We start from the raw sequence: 21,153 nt of genomic DNA, 5'->3' as shown, positions 1-21,153 counted from the left end.
AAAAAGAAGAGGTTTTTTCATTTTGTGGAGATTTGCCAAACGTGCGTGTCATGTCTGCTTTTGTGTGTGTGTATTTATTTCTTTGCCTCCTTCTTTTTTGTGTGCGTATTGCCGCGGCACAGTGGCGCCCTTAGCAAGGCGCCTCCACTTCATAGCCAGGGAAAGCACCTGCATGGGGTCGCAGAGTTGAATAGAAGCATACTTGCATTTGTCAACCCCCCACTCAAGGACGGAGAGGGAACGATCCTTTATTTTGCTATCCCCGCGAATATATATATATATATATATATATAAACGGCTGTTTTTGTCCGTCGGTTTGTGCGAGGCATCGTTGAGGATTCCGCAACGAGTATTAAACGGCGTTAATTTGCAGTAATGGGAATCACGGCAGGAATGGGTGGAAGAGTGTTTTTGCCCATCATCCTACTACTGCTGTGGACGCATGTTGGCAGGTTTTCGGAGGTAACGGTGGTGGCGGCTGTCACGCCGGTCGACAATCGTCAGCCACACCCTCATGGCACGGCGGCGCCCATCCCAGATGTCGAGAAGACACCGGAAATTCAGCGGAGACTTGACAAGGTAGGTGAAAGTGAGCTTGTCGTCACCAAGCTCTTCGTCCTTAACCGCCATGGACACCGCACCCCGAACGCACCCTATTGGGATTATTGCCCCAGGGATCGAAAGAATCGGCGTAATTACGACGTGTACGCCGAGGATCTGACGGGGTTGGGCATGAAGGAGGAGTATGAATTGGGACAGTACCTTCGGCAAAAGTATGCCGACATTATTGGGGATCGATTTAATCGCAGTTTACACTTCTTCCGCGCAGTGGGGGAGCCCCGTATTTTACAATCCGCTGTGGCCGTGTCGCAAGGGATATTTCCTGATGGTTTTGGCCCCGGCGGCTTTCTTCCTAATCGACCGCAGTTTGTCCCTGTCTTTTCAGATATGGATACACACGAGTATCTGCTGGACGACGTGCCCTGCTTTAGGCGTGCGGAGTCCGATGTGAAGCACTGGATCAAGAGCAGTCTTGCAGAATTTGTTGCTGATGCGAATGTTGCGGAGGTGTTAAAATACATGCGAAAAGTATGCGGAACCCCCACGAAAGAGCCAAATTCGTTGTTTGCATACATCAAAATCGTGGCTGATGGCATGATATTTAATACAGATTATGGCCTCAATGTGTGTGGTGGGAGTATCACGCCCGAAATGCTCTTTAGAATTCGAAATGTATCCATGCAGTTTCTCCTGGCACGACTTTATCACACCGACGAGCAGCAAACGTACACGGCCGTGGATCTGCCGTACCGTTTCCTCCGCATAATGAAGGAGAATAGCCCTCCATCGGGGAAAAAACTGAATGATTTTGTGGACACACGACAGGAATCCGTCTTTTACTTTGTTCACCGTGAGGCTCTCTATGCATTTGCGGGATTCTTTGGTTTCATGTACAATGTTCCCGGCCTTCCGCGCAATGAGCTGCCTGTTGCATCCACACTTATCGTCGAGAGGCTGGAACGGAAGCATTCATTGCGTCTTGACAAGGAGAGACTCACATACGTGAAGTTTATTCTGAAGACGCCGTATCATGGAACGAGCACCATTCAAATACCGCGATGCAAGATACCTCAGTTATGTAGATTGGATGAGTTGCAGCATATCTACGATCAACGTGTCGCGCGCACGGGGACATGGGAAAAGCTGTGTAACTACACCTACTCGGAAATTGACCACGATACTGATATTCGCTAATATATATATATATATATGCTGTTAGCTGTGTGAGAGTTGGCCAATGAAATATGATTGTCTTTTGCAAATAATGTTAACTATAAGTGAGTGGGAGGGGAGTGGAGTGTAGTCGGAGACAAGATTGTAAAGGGAGAGAGGGAGTCGAAAAGAATGAGATTTAAAGAAGTGAAGTGTGTGGTTGTATACATTTTTTTCTTTTCTTCTCTTGGCAATACACCACGTATGGCTACACCGTATGTAGAGCTGGTAGGCGAAGATGGAATTGGGCAGCGGCTAAAAGCCCTTACTTCTCTTGGGCATCGTTGATAACTGGCTCCATCTTTTTTTATTCCTGTCATTTTGCTGTTTTCCCAGCGAATATTACTCGGCCCTGGCACAATGTTGAGGTGGCCGGCTGCACCAGGGATATGTAAACACGTCTTGTAATTCCTTACATGTTTCCGCCATCACTCCGTTTGTGTGGCTCATTGATGCATCATTCCCTTCTTTTTTTTTTATCCTTTACTGTGGGCGGGGGCATGGGCCGAGCGAAGACGACTTGTTCACAGTACGCACCCTTCCCCAGTTTCCTCGCACACACATACACACACAGTGGGAGGAGCGCAAAACCCCCAACGGGGATAGCTGAGGGCGGGCAAACAGGGGGAGGCGGAAGGGACGAATAAGTATAAAGGAAAAGAAATAAATAAATGGATCCGTCGAAGCGTATTTGTTTGAAAAACATCCCTCCGGACTGCACCAAGCGGGAGATAGCAGAATTCGTTCGCAGCCGCTCGGGAGCTCAGCCACATAGCATTGACTTGGGGCTTGACAGGGAGGGACGTATCCGCCGCTATGCGCATTTTTCAGTTGAGGGAACGAAAAATGTTATTTCTGTGCTCTCCGGTGCCGTATGGCGTGGCGTGGCGGTGACGGCGCTTCCTGCAAAACCGCACTACATGTATCGTCTAGCCGAGGCGCGACGACAGCGTGAACGGCAGGAGGCGGAGGAGCGGGGATGCGTGGAGGCCGCATGGAAGGAGCGGACGGCGCGGTGGATGGAGAAGACGGGCGGCGAGCTGCGGAATGAAAAGCCACCCAAGTCGTTCTACGCCACGAGGCAGCGCTACGCCGCGGTCGCATCGGAGATTGCAAGGAAGCAGCGCGAAGAGCATCGGACAAAACGCGCCGCGTCGTTGACCAGCGGAGGTTGTGGCATGAGGAACCATCGCCATCAGAAGGAGGAAGAATTGGCAGCAGAAGAAGAAGAGGCTCCAGAAAAGAGGCATCCGCGGCAACGAGGAACGACCCGAAATAACTCAAATCTGCACTACAAGCACTCGCGTGGGGAAGGGAACGTCCCGGTAAGGAGGGAAAAGAAACCGAATACAGAGGCCCCTGTTGCAGCGACACAAAAAGAAAAGCAACAGCCCACGGTGCCCTCGAAAGAAGAGCGGAAACTTTCAGGACTGCAGGCGAAGTTGGCGGCCCTTCGTGCCAAAATGAAGTAATTGCGATGCCGTTGCGTGGGTGGGTGGGTGGGTGGGTGTGGAGCCAATGAAGGATGTGTTTGGTTTTTAGTGGTTTCTGCTCCTTTTAACACGAAGTTAAGGGAGAGGAAGAAATGCACTGAAATCTGTCACAGATGAAGCTTATCTCTCATCTTCACTTGCTCTGGAACTTCTGCAAGGCAGCTATTCTTCTTTTTTCATTTTTTTGTACTTTTTTTTTCTGTGTGTGTGTGTGTCCGTGTGAGGCACGCAACTCCTTTAATAGAGAGAAGGAAACTGTCACGTCATAAAACGGCTGAAATCCATAATAATAAGAAAGTGGGGAAATCAAAAGGCGGCACAGAGAAAGACACCCTCCTCGTGTCAAGGTCGGCACCATATTTTCTTCCGCGTTGTATTCTCTTCAATTGGAGAAGACAGCTTGTGTGAACATTTGTACAATTTTTCATTATTGCAGTTGGCGTCTTTAATTGGACGCATGAGTGAGGTGTGGGAGCACACAGATAGTTCGTTTCGTAGTGCTGATGCAAACGCACCGCCCCAGCAAGCGCGCCGCACGTCCACTTCCAACAGTAGTGACAAAGATATGGAGGTCGGCTCCGTCGCCGTGAGTGTGTCGATTGCCGGTTCTGCCTCGGTGAAGCGAAATGCGGCGATGATCCCGTTTTCTATGGTGCCCGATGATGACGACGATACGGAGAGTGAAAGCACGAGTAGTTTTGAAGGCAGCGAAGATGATGATGGAGATGCGGGCGCATCCCACAGTATTAGAAGTAGTGGTGGTGGTGGCAATGGTTTGCCGCTTAAGAGTGGAGGCGCAGACTCCACAGCGTCGTGTCTGAAAGACACCGACTCATGGAGGTCCGATTCCAGAGCGAGCGATGAGGAGGGAGCGGAATACCGCACGGGGGCCAAAGAAGCTTGTGGCAATACCACCGAGAAGAAAGAAGGCGTGTACTTCCAGCGGTGCAGCCCGTTGGTGGATACAGCAAACGCGTTTCTACCACTTCAAGGCAGGTTCCGATTGTGGGATTTTCCCCGTTTATTTTTTCGTATTTTATTCTTTTGCGATTGCTACACGGTTTGCAGCGCGATGTTGGTGTGCAGGCGATTCCATCAAATTGCGACGCACGATACGGTCTGGAGGAATATTCTCAACAGCATGAATCTACAGCCGCTTCTTGAGTTGCCCAAGACACCAACGCAGGATTACTACCAATACTTCCTGGAAGAAGTCATCACTACAAGGGCCCTTCATGGCCAGTACTTATTTAGGGCAGTATCTCCAGAAGAAACGTGGTATGGCATTGAAAGGACCAGAGGCAATGGCAGCGCGAAGAAAAATGCGCCGCAGCATTCTCCGATTTTTGACGATTCCCACTATCCCATCAATATGGCGATGCTGCTCATTTCTCCTGCCTCGCTCGGTCAAATGAACCACTCGATTGGTCGAATGCAGCTGCTAATAGAGTACAAGGACAAGAGAAAAGAGAATATTGAGGGCATAGCCCGTTTTTCGTGGCACCGTAGATGTTTTGTTTTTTGTTGCAGTTCAAATGTCTCAGGAGTACGTGGCCAAGTCTTTACAGTGGCCATCAGCACCGCACGGAAGCCGTGGTACAACCAGTCGATGGAGCAGTTTGAGGCGCACAAGGGCGGCCTTCGCTTCATTATGACACCTGTGCTCTTGGAGGGTGCTATCCCGGGATCAAGAATCACGGAGATGGACGTTGTTAGCGTTAGTTGCCCACGGACGTAGAAAACCAAGAAGAGGGAGAAGGATGTGTGAGTGAGAGCATTTTAAAAAAGCAAATGAAGGATGAATGTTTCACGTTTTTTTTTGTTTTTTTTTTGCTATTCTCACCAATTGATTAACTACACACACCTCCAATGTGCAGCTCTGTTAAGCGTGCGATGGGATTCAGAAGCAATGAATAACCCTACTTCCCGCGGGCAGCCATTACAGAATGGCTCCAACATCTGCCCTTCCGGCCCGTGAAACCAAGTAACAACTAATCATCGAGTCTGACATATGAACAGCAGGCGCTTAGCTTCCTCCTTAGTAAGAGAGTACTAGACCCTGGCACCACGTTGAGGTGGCCGGCTGTGCCAAGGAATGATTCATGTCACTTTATTGCTTTTGGGCGTTTGTGGCTGACGTGTTTTGCCATTTGATTTCTTGTTTATATCCGTTTTTGTTTTGTTTTTGTTTTTTAGTTCTTCCAACTCCACTGAAGCGTTTTTTTGGACGTGGTCCCTTATGTTCGTGTTTCTGTTTGTGTGGAAAAGGATGGAGTGAGCTGTTTTGTCTATCATTTTGCTGACATGGCCGGTCTGTTTCTTTCTCCGCTTCCTTCCGCGTGCTATCAATAGAAGGGAGAGTTATCGAGGGATTCAACTCGAAAAAAAAGAGCGTGTACATACGCCACAAAGGAAGTTTAGTGCAAGTTTGAGGGAAGGGGCAATCTGATCCGAGAGTGCTTGGAGAAAAAGAGAAAGAAAACAGGACAGGAAAGGAGGGTAGAGGAAAGATGTGGAGTGCTGCTGTTGATTTTGTTGGCACGATTTCTGACCGCATCATGGGTGCTCTGTTAGGCACCCAAGCACGTATCATTGAGTTCTTCCTTATTTGGCAGTATGGAAAACAAGTTGAGGGACAGCGTAGAACGCGACTCCGTCATCTTCGACAACAGCAGCAGCCTGCGGCACGTAACTCCCAAAGCACAGACTCATCTCGGACATCACATTCAGATGACGGAGAGGTGGATCACAGGCAGGCTGTGGCGGGTTTGACTCTTCTCGGCCAACGTGTGCCGAATCTCATGGGCGGTTATTATCGCCAAAAGCTGCAGTCAGTCTATGGAAGGCCGTTTTCTATGCTTGCCGAGGTGAAGCGGCGGAGGGAGCAAATCACCGAGGATGTCTGGTTGTACCGCCTCAACGTGCGCACTTCACCAACGACAAGGTCGGTCGAAGGAACCACAGAGTCCGCCACGGCGTCTCATTCAGGCCCACACACGAAAAATGCTCATGCACAGCCGTCCGAATCAGACGATATCCCCCTCTTGGTGTGGCTAGTGATGCCATGGGAATGTGAAGCTTCTGTTACCTTGCGTTTTGTTTTTCGGTTAGCGTATTCTTTGAGTTGCGATGCTCTCCTTGTAACAGTTCCGATGGATGATACTAGTGGACCCTCGGAGACAGTCAAGCTTCTCTTTGATGCGATAGAGGCTGGAAAACGTAAGACACATGCAAGACGTATTCTCATTGGAGGAAACGAACTTGCGGCGATGTTTGTGCTTCTCCTGCTGGAACGTCGCTGTCCTTTGCTTCAGGTAGGTGCTTACGCGGCCGCAGACCCGGAGGTGGCACGAAGTGCATTTTGTCAGGGGGTGATTCTTGTTGACCCCTTTGTTGGTTGGGAAACGTCTGTGCCCCCGCGTCCGACCACCACAGGCCGCTCGTCTTCTCGTGGGAACACTGGTTATTTTGAAAGCCGTGGCCGGCCCCCACCAAATGCGGGAGATGTGCTCTCAGCGAAGGATCGCTTCAAGCAGGTGGTGCTCAGCAGCAGCGGCGGTTGTATCCAGCAGTGGTTTCCCTCACCCATCACGTATGAGGCACCGCCCATAGTTGTACTTGTGGACGAGGGAGGATTCTGGCTGCAGGAGCAGTGTGACTTCAATGCGCGAGTGGATCGCTGTGGCGCTGAGGAGAATGGCGAGCGGGTCTTTTTTCTCCCGTACACCATTGAGAGGGCAGCCGCAGGGACGTTGGTGTCGTTAAGCTGCAAAATGGAAATTGAGCGGCTGTGTCGCATGGTGGAGAAATTTCTTGGGGAACGTCTTCAACGGAAAGAACCGAGCGCAGCTTCAACGTCGTCAGGCGACTGTCAGCAGCTCCGCAGGGACGATGGGGAGGTACGATCACGCCTAAGTGAGGGGGAGGCAACATTTCTTGCTGGATTTGTTGCCTAAAAAAAAAAAAATGAAGGCCGAGAAGAAAAAAGGAATATATATATATATATATATATATATATATTATAGATATATAAGTATTGCATTTGTCTTGTTTGTTTGCGGTATGATCTAAAAAAAAAAAAAAATGGGGGGGTGGGGAGAAATAAAGGAATGCGGAGGTGTGGCTTTCATCTGATGGGATGTGTAGAGCATTGTGTTCTCATCATCAGAGAAACAGCACGTATTGAAAAAGATTTTATGACTGCTGAGGAATTTTTCTGCCGTTCTTTTCACCGTCGTTAGTTGTTGTTGTTGTTTTTGGTTTATTATTTGCAGTTGTTGTGTTTTTTTTTTTTTCATTGATTTTTTTCTGTTTCGTTTTCTTATCTTGTTGATTTCTGTTTTCATTTGTTGTTGTTGTTGTTGTTGTGGCAGTGCTGTTTTTTTGTTTGTTTTTTAAAAAGGAGAGAAGGAGAAAGAGAGAGCGAACTGCGTTACTTTTGTGTTTTTTGTTGTTGTTTTTTTCTTTCTGTGTGTGTGTGTGTGTTTGCGTGTCTTTTCTTATTCATGTATTTCTTACCTTGATGCGCACTTAGCGACACTTGGCAACGCACCCGCAATAATGCATACGTCCGGTGTTGTATTTAAAGTAAGGAAGAAGAAAAGTATTTTATTTTGATTTCTTGCTGTGTTGGTCGGTTTGTTTTTTTTTGTTTGTTTGTTTGTCTTGTTTTGTTTTTTGAGGGGTGAGTTGTTTATTTTTGATGTTCTTTGATTTTGCCTTTGACGTGTATTGAAAGGGAAGGAGGGAATTCCGCCACATCACGCACACGAGGCGGTAACGTATATACATCTATACCTATATATCCATATGTATATATGTATATAGATATATATATGAAGAGAGAGAGAGAGAGAAGGGGGGGGGAGGGAGGGGGATTGTGTGTGTTGGCGTGGGGATGACAATTGTTGCTGTGGTGCTTTTTGTGCGAGGGAGAAAAAGGGGAAGGAGTAATGTTAACAAGGAAGTTTGTTTTTTTGCTTTTTTTTCTATCAGTTTTTTTTTTTTTTTTTTTTTTTTTTTTTGCTCTCTGCTTTTTTGTTGTTGTTTTTTTCTCCTTCCCCCTTTCTTTTCCGTTTTTTTTTTTTTTTCTTCTTTTTTTTTTTGGAAGGGGAGGGGGAAAAAAGGTGTATGCTGGCTTGCAGCGTTGGAAGAATGTGGGATGTATCAGCGCTGTTGGTGCTGGCTGCACCTCGTACGTGCACGCACCCACACAACACTTATCTAACTCAATGCGTCTAAATTTGTTTGTGCCACTTTGTTTAGAAATGAAATAGTGTCATACTCCTAAACCTTCAAAAGAGTATATATATATATTTATATTTATATTTATGTATATGTATACAATTTTCTCTTTACCTATGATAACAACAATATACATTTAAATGCATTGTGGCGGCGTTGCATGTTTGGTGCGGATGTGTGCGAGATTACTTCTCAGAAAAAAAAAATTTGCCGTTTTTTTTTTTTTTTTTTTTTGTTGTTGTTGTTGTCGTCGTCGTTGTTTTTATTTTAAGAGTTTGTAAGAGGGACGGGCGTGGATCAACATGTGTTTGGCAAAACAAATCCCATGATTATGATAAATAATATCTTTTTCTCCCACTGCTCTCATTGCATGTCTAGTTTTTTGCACGACTTCTTTCTTGAAATGCAGGTTTTTGCAATCAGGTGCGTGTTTAGGATGCTATCCATGAGAAGGCCGTCAATTTTTCGGAAGTGAAATAGCGGATCAGCAGCGTGGCCCGACAGCGGTTTTATTTTACACGCACCATGCCGAGGGCATCTTGAGCTTCTCGGAGGGCGCACGGTCGGCCCTGCGCACCGAATGGGCAGCATGGTGAAGGGAGAGGAATATGAATTTGGTGTCAGCCGTAAGGTTTTGGCCCTGAAATCCTCCGCAACGTCACGAGGGCCACAGCGGGAGGTGCCGAGGCGGCAAGAATGCAGTTTGTGGCGCCGCGCCAGGCAATGACTCGTGTTTGGGTTGTCACAGCCTCAAGATTAAGCGAGTTTGCCGCCACATGCGCTGACTATTGGGGGTGAAGTGTTGGTGGCTGGCGGCGTGTGTTTGTCTTTTTGTGGCAGTATGCCTTTCCTTGCGGCTGTTTGTTTCTTGTTGGTTGTATCGTCTGTAAATGATGTCCCCTCTTTCTGTGTGTTTGGTCCTTTTTTTTTTATTGTCTTTTATTTGCCTTTTGAGGTTTACTCGCCCATTCTTTGGTTAGGCATATTGGCACGGCCGCGAGCAACACACATGAAGTCCACCAGTTACCAGCCCATCCGTGTGCGGACGCTAGAGATCCTGTGGCACGGATGTGAGCGCGATGAGGAGGCGGTGCAACTGGGTTTACAGAGTGTCGCCATTGAAGGTATTGTGTCAATCGACTACAACAGTCAGAAGGATCGCATTGTCACTTGCGGCGGTGACGGCTATATACGTCTGTGGCAGCTGAACCCAGAAGCCACCGATAGTTGGCTTGCCAACAGTCAAAGTGACATGACGGCATGTGTCAGTTTTGTCGCCGGTATGCGGACGTCGTGGATGCCCTTGACGGCGCGTTGGTCCCCACACGGAAGTATGATTGCGTCCGCCCATTGTGATGGGAAAATATGTTTGTGGTGGCAAGAGAAGCATGAGGACGGGAAGAAGGAGGAGGAGTGGAAGGACTATCGACATCTTTCTGGCCATGTGATTGACGTCTATGATTTGTGCTTTTCGCCCGACTCGCGGTATCTTCTTAGTGCTGGTGGGGACGGCAGTGTTGTCATCCACGACCTTGAGGGCTCCACCGTGCCGGTGGTGCAGCTGACGGAGGTGCACCACAAGTTCTGTCGTGGGGTGGCATGGGACCCGTGGTGTAAATACGTCGCCAGTTTTGGTGGAGGACCCCCGCTGCTTTTCTTCACTCATACCGCAAAGACAACAGGGGCGTCACGACGGGTGCACTTGACAGGACAGCGCAAAGCGCCAGGGGATTATATTGGGGAATCTTGCGCCACAACTTTTCGGCGCTTTGGATGGTCTCCCGATGGATCTTTGGTGGCCGTTCCATACGGGAAAGCATCGCATCATTCTAACAGCCAGAATCAACATCATCAACATAAAAATAACAATAAAGATGCCAGTGAAACGCGTCGAGGGGACGATATGATCCATTGCGTCTACGTGTACACTCGCAATGCCTTGGACAAGGTAGCAGCTCGGCTGACTATCCGCGGCTACTCCGAGGTGCGTGGTGTGCTGTGGGCGCCGTGCTTCCTGCAGCCCCTTGACGAAGACGACGGTGACGGTGGCAGCGACGGCGGTAACGGCAGCGGTGTGGAAACGAGTGGGAGAAGCGAGGGTGAAAGAGAAGTGGCGCGGGGTGGGGAAGAAACGGCAACGAACAAAGCAGAGAGGCAGCGATGCGCTTTGGCTGCTCGTGGCTCATGGGGACCGGACAGCTACCGTATGGCAATGGCAGTCTGGACAGCGGATTCGGTGGTTGTGTACACGACGGACAGCGATGTACGCCACAGTGACTATACAGACCTTCACATGCGCAGCATCTCTGACGTGGCGTGGAGTCCCAATGCCAGATATCTGTTGACCGCCTCGCTTGATGGCTACGTCTCTGTCATATCCACCGGTGGCTCTCTTGGGATTGCCCACAAACTCCCACTCTTCTCCACTGAGCCTGTGACGGTGGGTTTGTGCTGCATGATGTCAGAGATCCACAGCCTCGGTGAGAAGCTGGAAACTGGAGGTCGGTCCGCGGCGAACAGTGCGACTGCGGCAAAGACCTCTTCGGGTGGCGGTGCCCTGTTGCATGCGCCTGTCAAGAAGAAGAGGAAGTTGGCGGAGGAGCCGCAGAAGCAGCAGCAAGAAAGTGTACAAACTATTGGGGCGATACCGCTCAGTGAGCTTTCAGAACTGATGGAGAACATTTGAGAATTGCAGCACGATTTTGTATTTTCTTAGCCACCAACTTACTCCCTGTTTTGGGGGGCTTTTCTTCTTCTTTTTCTCACGCTGCTTTACTTTTTTGCCTCTGACATATAGAGTCTGTCACACAGAGGATACCGTTGTGTGAGTATTGCTGCTTCTAGCAGCCCTGTCCAAAACTCTTTGCTTCGCATCTTTACGTATTATGCACAAATACAAAAAAAATGTTACGTCACCAGAACATTTTCTGTTCGCGGACTATTTCTTTTGTGGTTTTTTTTTTGCTGCGAGGAGACACGCAAACGAACTGCCTTTTTCTACTCCTCTTGCATTTTATGTGCATGTCCATTTTATTTGTGTATTCATATTACCCGTGCGTCTACGCATGTATTTTATTCACTGCCTTGCTTGTTTCCTGTAATGTGCACTGTCTGCACCGTCACGACCTTCTTAGGATCTGTAAGGAAAGAGGGAGAGTGAAAAAAATAAAAGGCAAAAAAAAAAAAAAAAGTGAGAGGAAAAGTTGTGCATAGACGCGGGAAGGAAAGAAATTGTTTCTGAGTGGTTCAGACAGATTTGGCAAAACAGACGTTTTACGATATTTTTGAGGATTCATGTCTATGCTTCACGATGTGTCAGGCGGCGTGCTCACGTCGCAGAATAATCTGAAAACTGCTGCGGGAGTCGCTACAGACCCCGGTGGTGATGTGCGCGGGAACATTGCGCGAATTACCGCGAGGGCCCGTCAACTGCTTGCCGATGACACGGACACACGTGTGGTGCGTAACGGCCTGAGTGCATATGAGACGTCGCGGAAAGTGGCGGCTGATATCTCGACGCGTGCGAAGACCCCCGGGCAAACCGGCCCGACGCAGGCATCGGTGGAACTCTTCATGGCCAGCCTTGGGTTCAACCTCAACGAGCAACAGCGTCTCCTGCAGCAGCTGCAGGCCAACCAGTTGCCGCTTACAGTCACGGGTGATGTTGGCACGGCCGCGAAGACTCCTGGTGCCTTTTTTCAAGAGCAGATCGATGACGAGTTGGGTAGCACTTTGGAAAGTTTTGTAGCGAACCGAAGAAATGAAATCATGCGGCGCAGCATGGAGGAAATGCATCATCGCGTGGAGGATTTGGTGCAGAAGCGCTCCGCGACCATCATACGTTCCTCCTGGGAAAAATGCTGCAACGAGGTGGCGGATGCATTTGAATCTTTCTCACTGAAGGCTTGTAGCGGCGGTGGCGATGTCTCTCGAATCAAAATGTCAACGTCCAGTTTAATCCCCGGTGGCTCCATGCGGCCACGTGCAGGAGTAAGAGCGCTACTGAATGGAAGAGATGCCACATCCATGCGTATTCTGAACAAAATTGCTGGCTTCGCGAATATCGTTGATACACAACCACCATTGCAGTGGATAAGGTGCTTTGCCGCCCATGTTGCGGATGACGCCCCGTCTGTTACAGATGACATTGCCCTTCTTTGGACGACGGTGGAGCAGATTGTGCAGCCAATCCTACAACTTGGCTCTGCCAGCACAACCCTGACGTTTGTTGCCTCCAGCCGACACATGATAGAGCGGAAGGCGCTCATTACTGTGCTGTCACGCATACTTAAGGTGGAACCTGAGAGGTTTGGTGAACTGGAGAATATGCATGCCACACGTGTTGTCAGTATTTTGGAGCGATACACATCATCTTCGAATCCGTGGGCACACATCTACGCTGCCATGCGCTGTGGCCGTTATGACGTTGCTGCCATGGTTGCCAATAATGTAGGACTCCGCTCGGTGGAAAAAAAACTTGAGGAATACGCCAACGCACACATGACAAGGCGCAGCACGTTACCTCCCGCAGTTGAACTGCGCCCGCTGTATGAAGAGGAGGATACTCGTTTGGATCCTTATCGACAGATTGTCCTGTTTCTTTTGTTACTCGGGAATACGGGAGAGAGCAGTGAAGTGGTCTTGTCAACTGTTGCATCACTTTCCTCAAAGGTAGCACGATCTCTCGAGGACACATTGTGGATCCGTCTTTTCTGTGTGCGCTCTATTGAGGTGCGAGACAACAATAAAGTCCAGTCCCTCACAGAGATGCAACGTCTGCTTCTGGATGACATGCAGGAACTTGTAGAATTGGTTCGTGGCGATGTAGTGCGTTTGGCGTCGCTGTTGATTCACGCGCTACTTCCCTCCTCTGGGTTGCGACTTCTTATTGAGGGTGACAGCACCTACGTGGATGGCATTCACCTCGCCATGTGCTTTCACAACTCGCAGCTCTTGCCATGCGATGACGTGGAGGTGCCAATCGACCTCGGTCGGCTCCTCCCACAGTACTGCTCACTTGTCCTACTTGACGTTGACAAACGCCATGCCCGCATTGCGTATGCAGGGGCGGCCGTGTTTCGCTACTTTCTGCGGACAAACCTCGTCGACGTCTTTGTTGAGTACTGCGGAAATGAGCTGGTGTGTGCGAAGCTGTTTGGGCACCGCGGGGGCAGTCGTGTAGGCGGCGACGGTATCCTTCTGCAAGAGACCCCATCCACAGAGCTCCTGGAGGCAATGGAGCGTGTGGCGGAAGCGGGTGCGGCGCGTGGCCAGACGGAACTTGCGGTGCATGTCTTCTCCGTCTTGGAGCGTGCCGCCGCGCTCGTGAAGGATGAGGCACGTGCAAATTATGCACTGAGTCGGGCTCTTCAGATTATCTGTCCAGCACTGTCACATGCCTTTCAACAGAAAGCATCCAGGGAGAGCACATGTCTTTTTATGCACGCCGCCGAACTGCAGGAGCGAGTCGCATGTTCCGAGCGTGTGATCCCGCATGCATACGCGGAGGCCTTTCAGCTACTTTGCACGATGAGTGAATTCTTTGTGAGTGTTGCGCGCGGCGAGGTGGAGGTCGCCCTTCGGTGCTTTTGGAGTCTCCCTTTTGTTCCAACCGCTGCAGATGACATTGAGCGCTGCGCCGAAATTTTTGACTCGGCGCCCGAGTCCGTGGCAACGGCCGCCCCGCCGATTGTACTGCTCGCTATGCAAAACATGTTAAAACTCGCAGAGGTGCTCAAGACAAGAGGACAGACGAACGACGCGACGCAAATAAAGCGGCGAGCGCAGACCGTAACAATGTGGGTGCGCCGCTGGAAAAGACACGTGGCCCGAAGTCTTATTGATGAACTGGCATCCCTAGAAGAGCTGTTTGCGCTCTGAAATTTGGGCGAAAGACCTGTAATGACTGATTGAAGGGTGTGCAGAGAGGGAGGGGAAGGGGAAAAAAAGGGGAAAGCGAGATCCTGTTGTGGTGCATGTTGGCATATGCAATGATATGCTTACAGGGGAGGAATGTAAAGAGGGGACTTAAGAAATATAAATATGTCAGTCGTTTCCAACGCATCAACCCTGTTTCCTGTACTTATTCTTTCTTATGTGTACACATGCATGCGTATTCATTGCTCATTTCTTTTTATCTCCAGACCTATTAACCCTTTAGATGTGCAAACCGCACAGTCCTAACATTTTTTTTTTTACTGCTACTCTTGTGGCGGAGGCTTTTTTTTTTTTTTCTCTCTTTAACTCCCTCTATTTGTTTTGCACTCTTTGTCTGTTGATGATGTCCAAAAGTAGCATGACACTCTTTTCGCTCCGTGTTGTTCTTCCTCTTCTGCTTTTTCCTTTTGTTGGTCTTTTCTTCTTTTCACGGCATGCCCGTTAATAAAGGCCAAGGTTTTTTTGTTTCCTTGTAGACTCCAATGGAGAAGCAGTTGGATATTATCGCGTCTGATTTTGCGGCGCTCTACCATGAGATGGTTAAACATCTTGTTCTGACACCACATGGGCTCAACATGGATGCGTTCCAGGCCGTGTTTGACCGCATGCACGTGGAGTACCTGCACTACGCCGGGTCAAGCACCACGCAACCGTTCTACATGGATGTTATTGAGAATGTGCTTCAGCTTGCCGCCGCGTATCTATCGCTGCCGACAGATGTGAGCCCCAATAGTCGCGCATTTGGTTTGTACCTTGTATTCTTCCTTTATTCGACACAGCCATGCATCGAGTCGTCACCAGTGAGTGTGCGGATAGCGCTTGGGACACTGCAGAGCTACTTGGATGATATTGACGATACTGCGGGGGCACAGCAAACCGTTTTCTCTCAATTAGGGCGTCGTGTGACGGAAGACGAGAGACGAATACTTCTCGCCCTCCACCAAGCACGGGCGTGGCATGTCATGCCCTTTGTTGACGTCTCATTGCATCTGCAGGCATTACTGAAGGCGCACGATTCTGAAGGCGTGCCGCTTGTAATGAGTGCTGCCACCAAGCGGCCGCAAGTTTTAAATACAGTTAGGACTGATGGAGCCCTATCAAAGGAGTTAGAGGCATACGAAGCGTTGAAGCGGCGCTTGGGCCTCGATGATGTCTTCGGGAAGAGATGAAATAAATTTTTGCTTTCTACTTGTTAGGGGATTTATACTTTGTGGTCTTGTATTCTTCCCCCTTATGCATCCATGTGTACGTATATTTGTCTTTGTTTCCTGTGTTTCTTTCATCTGTTGGATTACTACCCTCTGATACCGCTCCAGCTGAGCACCTCGCATTCATAAGCGCAAGGAAGAGAGGGGACGGAGGGAGGGAAAGGAGGAAATGAATCCCCTTTTCTGTCGCCAGTGCACATCTTGTATGTTGCGGAATGCGTTGAATTGTATTCGACTTTCCTCCCGCCATTATGCCAACACATCCACCGGTGCCTCACGTAAAGGCTCACTGGAACTTGTCGATGTTTTGTGCGGTGGTGTGGGCCCTTCCACCCACGGCATGAATGAGGTTCCAGGGGAAATGAAGGAGGGGGAGATTAGACATCGAAAGAAGGAGGTTTTCAGTGGCGATGGCAGCGGGGCCAATGGCTCCCCGTACATGGTTCAGATCGCTGATAGGTACGGCATGCCAGCGGAGCTCCCAGCCGGGGCGTCACAGTCGTTTGAGGAGTTGGAGAAATTGTGCCCCAGCGACACGCTTCGGGAGCAGCTGCAGCAATTACGGGCCTCGCGACGCTGGGAAACCTTGACGGTGGTGCAGCGGGCTGTCATCCCTTTGATTTTGGATCATCGCGATGTCCTCTGCATTGCACCGACAGCGACAGGTAAGACTTTTTGTTACGTGTTTCCCTCCATGTTGCGTTTAGTTCTACATGCGAGGGGAATTGAAGGTGCCGTCGCTGACAGCAGCGACAACGAGTTAAGCCGGTCCAATGTTGAGACGTTGCTGAAAGAAAAGATTGCGCGGGGGGAGATTTGTCGTTACTGTGAACTCGGTATCGCAGATGTGAAGGTGTGTCCCATGACAGGCACCCCGCACCCGCCCGTGCCGGAGCTGCTGGACAAGCAGCTGCGAGGAGCGATGTGGCTCAATGAGCTGACCTCAGTGGCGGAGCCTCTCGTGCTGATTCTCGTACCCACGTCTCAGTTGGCGATGCAGGTGCATCAATTATGTACCCAACTGCACGTCGACTTTCGAGTCAAGTTTCTCGTGCGTGCCTCCAGCGCGGAAGAACAAAAACGTCATCTGAATGCGTTGGAGGGCTGTGATGTGCTCATTACCACACCAGAGACTATGCTGCCCGCTCTCTACAAGCGCAAGCTGAGTTTGAGGCGCGTCAAGATGCTCGTGATGGATGAAGTGGACGATTTGGTCTCCGTGAACCACTTTGAGAAAGTGAAGATTATTCTCGGTGCCCTCCCCAAAGGGCATGATCGGCCCCAGCGACTTTTGTTCGGCGCCTCACTGCCTCCGGTGGCGTATCAAATGGTGAGGGAACAGATGTTGCTGCCATCCCATCGTTTTGTTCTCGCTGACGTCAAAACGGACAAACTTGGACACGCGCTTGTGGACGGTCGTTCGACCGCTAGTGCAGCCATCACCCACGTCGTGTTCATGGTGTCACAGGTAGAGAAGATTAGCAAGCTGGCCTGGCTGTACAGCACGGGTAAGCTCCGTCCTGACCAGCGCACCCTCATCTTTTGCAACTCGCGTCACAATGTGGCTTATGTCGCTGAGCAGCTGCAGAAACTTGTGCCGGATCTGCACGTCACGACCCTCACCTCCCGCTCCTCAGCCACGGGGAAGATGGGAACTCTAAAACTTTTTCGAAGCGGTGTCTCCACATGCCTGGTGTGCACAGACATACTCAGTCGTGGGATTGACTTTCATAACGTTGTTTACGTCGTTCACTATGACACTCCGCTGGAGTTTGACACTTGGGTGCACCGCAGTGGACGCTGTGGCCGGCACGGAGTGTCCGGATACTGCTATACATTTTTCCAGCCAGAAAGCGTCAAGCTGGCAAAGCCGTTGGTGGCACATCTGCGGCAAACGCAGCAGCTGATTCCACCAAAGCTGCAGGAATACGCGAATCAGTCACTTGTTGACACGTTCAAGAGCTCCTTGTTTTACCACCCAACACGGCCGTACCGTTCAGGCGATCCACAGCGTCATCACCCTGTGATGGGCCGTGGAATGCCGCGCTTCCCTGACTACAAGCAGGAGCGATTAAATAAAAACTTTCGACCCCTTTAATGTTGGTGAGGAGGGAAATGAGGATGCGGGGATCGTTCATTTCCCTGCATTGCAGACATGCATGCATAAATGTGTGTATCACCCGTTAGCGGGATCCACTCACAGGCGCAGCTCGGCAAGAAATACAGTTCTCTCGTAGGTATACAAAGGGAGGTGGATGTTGTTGATGGCTCCAATTCCATTTGCGTCATCAGCGGCACTCATGAAAATGCACTGAGGTTGTGAATGAGGCCTTTTTTTTTTTTTTTTTTTTTGTAGACTTTTGGAAAAGAGAAGTTTCTGAAGATAAGAAGGAAAAAAAGAGGGGGAAGATGACGTTTTGATTTGCCGCACGTTATAATTTGCCATTGGGCTCCGTGGTCCTGGTGTTGCTGCTTTGAGTTCCTTTGGGAAAAAAAAGCAAGAGAGCTTGTTGTAACGGACACGTTTTCTCGGTCATGTCAAAAAGTCCACCTCAATTCATATGCGTTTTTGTCTCGTCGCATCATGTTGAATAAAATTGGAGGTTGTGATCTCTTCTTCACATATCGTTTCCGCTCTTACTCTCTCCCTGTTTCTGTCTCCCCTTGCTGAGAGGCTTTTTCTCCTTTTGGATTGAGGCTACCTTGTGGTTGCTTTCATTTCTTTTTTTTTTTTTTTTTTGTCTTGCGTTCTCTTCTTTCTCTTCTTTTTTTTTTTTTTTTTTTTTGACGCCGGCAACTGCTTGTCATTGTTTTGCAGTAACATTTGTCTTTTTCTAGGGGCCTATTGCTAACATCCATCGCTTCAATAGCAGAGTGTGGGAAGAGGAAAAGAAAATGCCGCAGGTGAGTGCAGAGAAGGCCGTCGGTGCGGGTGTGACGGATGTGGTGCGCATTGACGGTGTGTACTACGACACAATGAAGCTTGCCGCTATTCATCCGGGCGGTCCCATGATGATTAAAATGGCCAATGGCACCGATGCCACACGCATATTTGTCAGCTACCACCGCCGGCGGTTCCCCCATACAAAGTACAAGCAAATGCAAGTGGCGGCAGCGGAAGTGAAGTGTGAACTGATCGCCGAAGAAGACACGCCCAACTTTGATTTGTACTTGGAGCTTTGTGAAAGAGTGCGGCCGATTCTGAAGCCCACGAATGGATTTGCTCCCTGGTATTACTTCATTAAGGCTGCAGTGTGGTGCCTACTTGTGTTGAGCCTGGACTTGTACGCCGTCTTCGCATGGCGTCCACACTCCCTAACGCTTCTTCAATCACTCGCCATGGCAATGGTGGGGTTGAATGTGCAGCATGATGCCAATCACGGGGCACTGAGTCGGAACCCTGTCGTCAACAGAGTTTTTGGTTTGATGCAAGATCTACTGGGGGGCAGTTCTATGAGCTGGATTATTCATCATGACTTTATTCATCACATCTACACCAATGATCCGCATCGTGATCTTGATTTGGAAATTCCTTTGCTGAGGCTGCACCGTTTTGTTCCCAAGCGCTATTACTATGGTCTTCAGCATTTTTACTTCCTGTTCCTTGAAGCCGTCTTTGGGCCTATTCATGTGGCTTCAAATTTTTTCTTTCTGTGGTCTGGGCCGCAGAAGAGGCTTTGGTTACTCCGCGATGAGTGGAGACTCAGCTGTCTCCTGACGACAATACCTCTTTTACGTTTAGCATTTAATTTTCTGCATGCCCCCAGCATATTTGATGCATTGTTGGGGTCATTTTTTCAGTACATCTTGGGTGGGATGTATCTTGCTTTCTTTTTCCTGGTTTCCCACAACTTTGCCGGGGTGAAGAAGCAAGGAACCAGTGACGGTGAGTGCTTTCTGAGAGCTCAGGTGGAGACAAGCAGCAGTGTGGGTGGGTGGTGGCTGGGCCACATAAATGGTGGCCTGAACTACCAGATTGAGCACCACCTTTTCCCACGTGTTCATCACAGTTATTATCACTACATTGCTCCCATCGTAAAGGACTTTTGTTTAAAGCATGGTGTTTCTTACATTTATTTTAATACACTGTGGGATAATGTGGCCAGTACCGTGAAACATCTGAACACGTATGGGCATGGCAAGGAAGAGGAGCTGGCAGGTAAAAAATAAGGCGGGGGCAAATAACTAAGTGAGAGAAGGAAATGTGTCTACATGCATCAGGGCGTATCGTCGTGATTTGTGGTAGAAAAAGGAAAAGTGTCAGCAGACGAAGAAATGATGCATGTTGATTTGCACTTTTTTTTCTTTTCCATTTAATTCACTGAGCGGGTCGTTTTGAATTATAAATGTAGATTCCTACCTTTCTTCTTTTATTTTTCTTTTTCTTTCCTTCTCTCCCTTGTTTTTTATGTATTCAAATAAGTACGTCATAATTTATCTGGAGGGAGAGCCGACCCCCCGGGAGTATCAGCCGGTGTGGGTGAAATGGCGAGCAACAACGCAAAAAAAAAAAAAGAAATGTCCTATTTGACTGTCTCTGTGTTGTGCTTCCACTCCCACTCTCCCATATATGTGTTAATCTCGAGGCTTACAATATGTATTTGACTTCATGACTCTCCATTGCGTGGAAAACCGGTTAAGTGATCTCCATCTTGGCCTCTCCGTCACCCTTCTCTCCCTCTCTTTCCACCCTCTCCCTCTGCACCTCATGATAATAATAATAATAATAATGCAGGGAAAGGGTTTACTCTCGTTCTTGTTGTTTTTATTTATACGTAAAGAAATTATTTAAAAAAGGGAATAAATAAATTTATTATTATCATTATTTTTTGTCTACTGGTGGAATGCCGACTGTTCGCGTGCAGGGTGATCGCAACGTGCAATACACGGAGGAGGCCATAACAGCCAAATACGTGTACCGTACGACGCGCGTCAAGGAATCCAAGGAGGAGGTGATTGTGGGGCCGGTAAACGTTGCGTTGCGATTTCGCACACTTCGAAAAAGAGCGAAATGTGGTCTCATGATGGTGGGGTGGGGCGGGAACAATGGATCAACCGTGACAGCGGGTATTCTGGCCAACAAGCATGGATTAACGTGGCGCACAAAGAAGGGGGTTTTGCATCCAAACTATTTTGGATCCATCACGCAGTCCAGCACGCTGAATTTGGGGATGACAAGTGACATGAAGGAGGTGTTTGTACCGCTGAAGGATGTTGTGCCGATGATAAACCCGAATGATCTCGCCATTGGTGGGTGGGATTGCAGTGGAATGAGCCTTGTCGATGCGATGCACCGTGCTCAGGTGTTGGATGTTGCTCTCCAGGATGCACTGTATGAATACATGCGGGACATGAAGCCCTTGCCTGCCGTTTTTGACCTGGATTTTGTGGCGGAAAATCAGCAGGAGCGTGCCGATAACATTTTATCCGTGCAACACAAGTGGGAGGCAGTGGAGAAGCTGCGGTCCGACATCCGCACATTTAAGAAGGTGCATGAG

At 49.2% G+C, this 21,153-nt stretch overlaps 10 protein-coding genes across 10 annotated transcripts, besides 29 other annotated features; all 10 read left to right on the top strand.

Annotated features, from left to right (window-relative positions):
* Positions 1-11: part of a sequence feature (CT-rich) that runs on past the window's edge.
* Positions 1-3,072: part of a sequence feature (heterozygous, Esmeraldo-like haplotype) that runs on past the window's edge.
* Positions 269-293: a microsatellite.
* On the top strand, positions 376-1,755 carry Tc00.1047053510181.100 (acid phosphatase, putative; the record flags this gene model as incomplete). The annotated part of the gene is made up of 1 exon (XM_807345.1): positions 376-1,755. The coding sequence occupies one exon, from the start codon at positions 376-378 to the stop codon at positions 1,753-1,755; it is 1,380 nt and encodes a 459-aa protein (XP_812438.1).
* Positions 2,106-2,160: a mobile genetic element.
* Positions 2,445-3,245, top strand: Tc00.1047053510181.90 (hypothetical protein, conserved; the record flags this gene model as incomplete). The annotated part of the gene is made up of 1 exon (XM_807344.1): positions 2,445-3,245. One exon carries the CDS (start codon positions 2,445-2,447, stop codon positions 3,243-3,245), a length of 801 nt encoding a protein of 266 aa, XP_812437.1.
* Positions 3,073-3,155: a sequence feature (areas merged during assembly that could not be assigned to a particular haplotype. This can correspond to areas where the two haplotypes were merged or to regions with more than two copies in the genome that were merged during assembly.).
* Positions 3,156-3,433: a sequence feature (areas merged during assembly that could not be assigned to a particular haplotype. This can correspond to areas where the two haplotypes were merged or to regions with more than two copies in the genome that were merged during assembly.).
* Positions 3,261-3,283: a microsatellite.
* Positions 3,434-18,348: a sequence feature (heterozygous, Esmeraldo-like haplotype).
* Tc00.1047053510181.80 (hypothetical protein, conserved) lies at positions 3,724-5,004 on the top strand (the record flags this gene model as incomplete). The annotated part of the gene is made up of 1 exon (XM_807343.1): positions 3,724-5,004. The coding sequence occupies one exon, from the start codon at positions 3,724-3,726 to the stop codon at positions 5,002-5,004; it is 1,281 nt and encodes a 426-aa protein (XP_812436.1).
* Positions 5,080-5,360: a mobile genetic element.
* On the top strand, positions 5,777-7,222 carry Tc00.1047053510181.69 (hypothetical protein, conserved; the record flags this gene model as incomplete). Its single annotated transcript, XM_807351.1, has 1 exon — positions 5,777-7,222. One exon carries the CDS (start codon positions 5,777-5,779, stop codon positions 7,220-7,222), a length of 1,446 nt encoding a protein of 481 aa, XP_812444.1.
* Positions 7,257-7,298: a microsatellite.
* Positions 7,504-7,612: a sequence feature (A-rich).
* Positions 7,613-7,634: a microsatellite.
* Positions 7,635-7,661: a sequence feature (A-rich).
* Positions 7,904-7,943: a sequence feature (A-rich).
* Positions 8,049-8,103: a microsatellite.
* Positions 8,107-8,143: a sequence feature (CT-rich).
* Positions 8,234-8,371: a sequence feature (A-rich).
* Positions 8,570-8,609: a microsatellite.
* Positions 8,743-8,771: a microsatellite.
* Positions 8,772-8,779: a microsatellite.
* Positions 9,352-11,196, top strand: Tc00.1047053510181.60 (chromatin assembly factor 1 subunit B, putative; the record flags this gene model as incomplete). Its single annotated transcript, XM_807342.1, has 1 exon — positions 9,352-11,196. One exon carries the CDS (start codon positions 9,352-9,354, stop codon positions 11,194-11,196), a length of 1,845 nt encoding a protein of 614 aa, XP_812435.1.
* Positions 11,670-11,712: a sequence feature (T-rich).
* Positions 11,805-14,390, top strand: Tc00.1047053510181.50 (nucleoporin interacting component (NUP93), putative; the record flags this gene model as incomplete). Its single annotated transcript, XM_807341.1, has 1 exon — positions 11,805-14,390. One exon carries the CDS (start codon positions 11,805-11,807, stop codon positions 14,388-14,390), a length of 2,586 nt encoding a protein of 861 aa, XP_812434.1.
* Positions 14,930-15,616, top strand: Tc00.1047053510181.40 (hypothetical protein, conserved; the record flags this gene model as incomplete). The annotated part of the gene is made up of 1 exon (XM_807340.1): positions 14,930-15,616. The coding sequence occupies one exon, from the start codon at positions 14,930-14,932 to the stop codon at positions 15,614-15,616; it is 687 nt and encodes a 228-aa protein (XP_812433.1).
* On the top strand, positions 15,825-17,753 carry Tc00.1047053510181.30 (ATP-dependent DEAD/H RNA helicase, putative; the record flags this gene model as incomplete). The annotated part of the gene is made up of 1 exon (XM_807339.1): positions 15,825-17,753. The coding sequence occupies one exon, from the start codon at positions 15,825-15,827 to the stop codon at positions 17,751-17,753; it is 1,929 nt and encodes a 642-aa protein (XP_812432.1).
* Positions 17,987-18,007: a microsatellite.
* Positions 18,349-19,112: a sequence feature (areas merged during assembly that could not be assigned to a particular haplotype. This can correspond to areas where the two haplotypes were merged or to regions with more than two copies in the genome that were merged during assembly.).
* Positions 18,374-18,441: a sequence feature (A-rich).
* Tc00.1047053510181.20 (delta-6 fatty acid desaturase, putative) lies at positions 18,551-19,825 on the top strand (the record flags this gene model as incomplete). The annotated part of the gene is made up of 1 exon (XM_807338.1): positions 18,551-19,825. One exon carries the CDS (start codon positions 18,551-18,553, stop codon positions 19,823-19,825), a length of 1,275 nt encoding a protein of 424 aa, XP_812431.1.
* Positions 19,113-21,153: a sequence feature (heterozygous, Esmeraldo-like haplotype).
* Positions 20,009-20,063: a sequence feature (GA-rich).
* Positions 20,300-20,356: a sequence feature (GA-rich).
* Positions 20,364-20,386: a microsatellite.
* Positions 20,455-20,486: a sequence feature (AT_rich).
* Tc00.1047053510181.9 (myo-inositol-1-phosphate synthase, putative) lies at positions 20,500-21,153 on the top strand (the record flags this gene model as incomplete). Its single annotated transcript, XM_807352.1, has 1 exon — positions 20,500-21,153. A coding segment is annotated over one exon (654 nt), but the record flags the coding sequence as incomplete, so codon positions are not given.

This window comes from Trypanosoma cruzi, genomic scaffold, assembly GCF_000209065.1.
Source record: "Trypanosoma cruzi strain CL Brener 1047053516661 genomic scaffold, whole genome shotgun sequence".
Lineage (NCBI taxonomy): Eukaryota > Euglenozoa > Kinetoplastea > Trypanosomatida > Trypanosomatidae > Trypanosoma > Trypanosoma cruzi.
The sequence above is the reverse complement of the archived record's forward strand: the minus strand, read 5'-3'. Positions and strand labels throughout refer to the sequence as shown.